Source organism: Aphanomyces invadans (assembly GCF_000520115.1).
Source record: "Aphanomyces invadans strain NJM9701 unplaced genomic scaffold supercont1.28, whole genome shotgun sequence".
NCBI lineage: Eukaryota > Oomycota > Saprolegniomycetes > Saprolegniales > Verrucalvaceae > Aphanomyces > Aphanomyces invadans.
Window position 1 is genome coordinate 458961 of NW_008580173.1, and position 2198 is coordinate 461158.

General features: G+C 56.5%; 1 protein-coding gene across 1 annotated transcript; it reads right to left on the reverse strand.

Annotated features, from left to right (window-relative positions):
* Positions 1-922: 922 nt before the first annotated feature.
* Positions 923-1562, reverse strand: H310_10887 (hypothetical protein). The gene has a single exon (XM_008877372.1). It carries the CDS (start codon positions 1535-1537, stop codon positions 1184-1186), a length of 354 nt encoding a protein of 117 aa, XP_008875594.1. The 5' UTR covers positions 1538-1562; the 3' UTR covers positions 923-1183.
* Positions 1563-2198: the final 636 nt, after the last annotated feature.

Below are 2198 nucleotides of genomic sequence, written 5' to 3' on the forward strand. Positions count from 1 at the left end.
GGTGTCGAGTTGACACCCATGCTACGCACTGCACCCCCTTGCCCGCCACACACAGGGAACATCTTCGACAAAAGGCGAGGGAACCGATCGGTCGCTTGCCCAACCTACCACGCCGACTCACGCTCTCGTCGGCCAGCCAGTGCTTGCAACTGACGTGTTCGGATCCTTTACAATTGGCGCCGACCGCTCGATGGTTGTCCATACAACCTACTCATGTTTTCAGCGCATTTTGCCAGGTTTGTGCACGTCATGTCCCATTTAGGTTGTGCCCATCCATCATGAACCGTCTACGCTCGCGGCCATGGGTGCGCAGGATGCTTGCACACGTCAAGATCCTCGTCGGAAAACCAGCCGTCGTTGCGCGCGGCGACGAGGGCACCAATTATCGTCACGCCTTGCGATTCGTGTGACCTGGACTCGATCGGGAAAGAGCACAAACATCATTCAAGCCACTTCCACAGCGATTGGCAAGGTGGTGGCAACAACCAGGTTGGTTTCGTGTCAGGCATGAGGGCAGCCACACAAAATCTCTACACGCCCGGACGTGCTGACGAGTCGTACCTCATCGCGAGTGGACTATGCCGATGGGTGGATGGCGTGCACGTGTCGCATGGATGCAATGCGTTTTCTCGTGTTGCAACATCGAGTCGACCAAGCCCAAGAGAACTTGCCAAACCTGGATCCGCACGGCAGGGTCGATCATCCCCTGCGCAAGGTCGCGTGCAAAGAGCTGCCGTCCAAGGTGACGTTGACGTCCTTGACGGGGTTGTTTCGATACTGGTGCACCACGCGGGCTTGGCGCCGCCCGACGGTCAGGCTGCCCCAGTCGACGCGTTGCGGAAGGCGTGCGTCGCGGAGGACACTATGGTGTTTTGAAGCCCCGCGCGACACCACTGTCACGCTGAACATTCGAAGTGATGTGACGGCCGAACTTGTTAGTCAAATGGATCTAGAGGCTTTGGAACAACGACTTGACAGGCAAACTGTCGCGACTGGGCCGTCGTGATGTGCATCGAGGTGCGACCATTCCTGCATATTGAAAGCAGGGAATGTGTCGAGCACACCGTGGCCTTGCTCTGTAACTCGGAAAAGCGCCTATCCTACATAACAAGGGTCGACCAGTTGTTCCGTGCGAGGAACACTCCATGGCGGCGGTCATGTCAATGGCTCGCCAGTCGTTCGACTAAGGAGACAGCCCAATGGCGTACACGTCAACGGTGAACCGGAGCAGGGCAATTTTATCCGCTGGGCTTGGTCCATGACGAGGGCTTGAACGCGTGGAATGTGTTTTTCGAGGTTGCAGCACTGGCGGGGGGTACCGCTTTTGAATGGACCGGACCAAATACGTAGTGGGGAAGTCGAGTTCGGAGACGTTGGGATCGGCGTCGTTGGCACCCATCGACTGCTGCATGATGGCTACGTACCCCTGCTTTTGAAACGAAAAGTCCAACACGGTGTTGGATGGGTCAGGCTCATCGACAAGGTCCAGAATAGGCCCAGGCCGAAGGCGGTGCCCATCTCTTGGGGGCGACGTCATTGTTTATGCGCAACATTGCGCGCACTTTGGTGGCTTGCTTTGACGATCGTGATGCTGGTGACCTCCTGCTTGGCCAAGGGTGAGGCATGTGTACAAGCGCAGAGCGTCCATCGCCGACAATCATAACACGCTCTGTTTGGCGCATCGTCACGGACGGCTGAGCCATGAATATTCTGTCACAAGGTATTACATGGTGAGGATGCTGTCGACCACGAGACCAATGTGACAATGAACACAAGTCGCTGAAGCGGTCACGAGTGTGGTCGACAGACAGAGACGTCGACGGGATCAAATACCGCATGGTCACGCGGAACATCGATAGCCATGGCGTTTCGAGGCACAAAGAGGTCGTCGAAGGCTTCCCGACACCCACAACATCCCGCAGACCAACACAGTCAGGTACGCCACGATGCCACGATGGTTCACTTGCGACGCCAAGAGAAAAAAGAACCTACACGCTACCGTTTAGGACCAGCAAAATTCCCACAACGTTGGCATCGACACAACCTAAACACGGTGGTTTTCGTGCCGGTGGCAAGACGACCACCGAGGCCCGCTCGATCAAGTTGTTGTAGTACGTGACGACATCGTGGGCGCTTTCACAGCCCAAGCTGTTGCTCATTCACGTCGTGAGCTAGAACACGTGCGCCTCCTCGAACGT

Coding starts and splice junctions, on each gene's coding strand:
- H310_10887 (XM_008877372.1), bottom strand. CDS start 1,537: ATGACGTCGCCCCCAAGAGATGGGCACCGCCTTCGGCCTGGGCCTATT.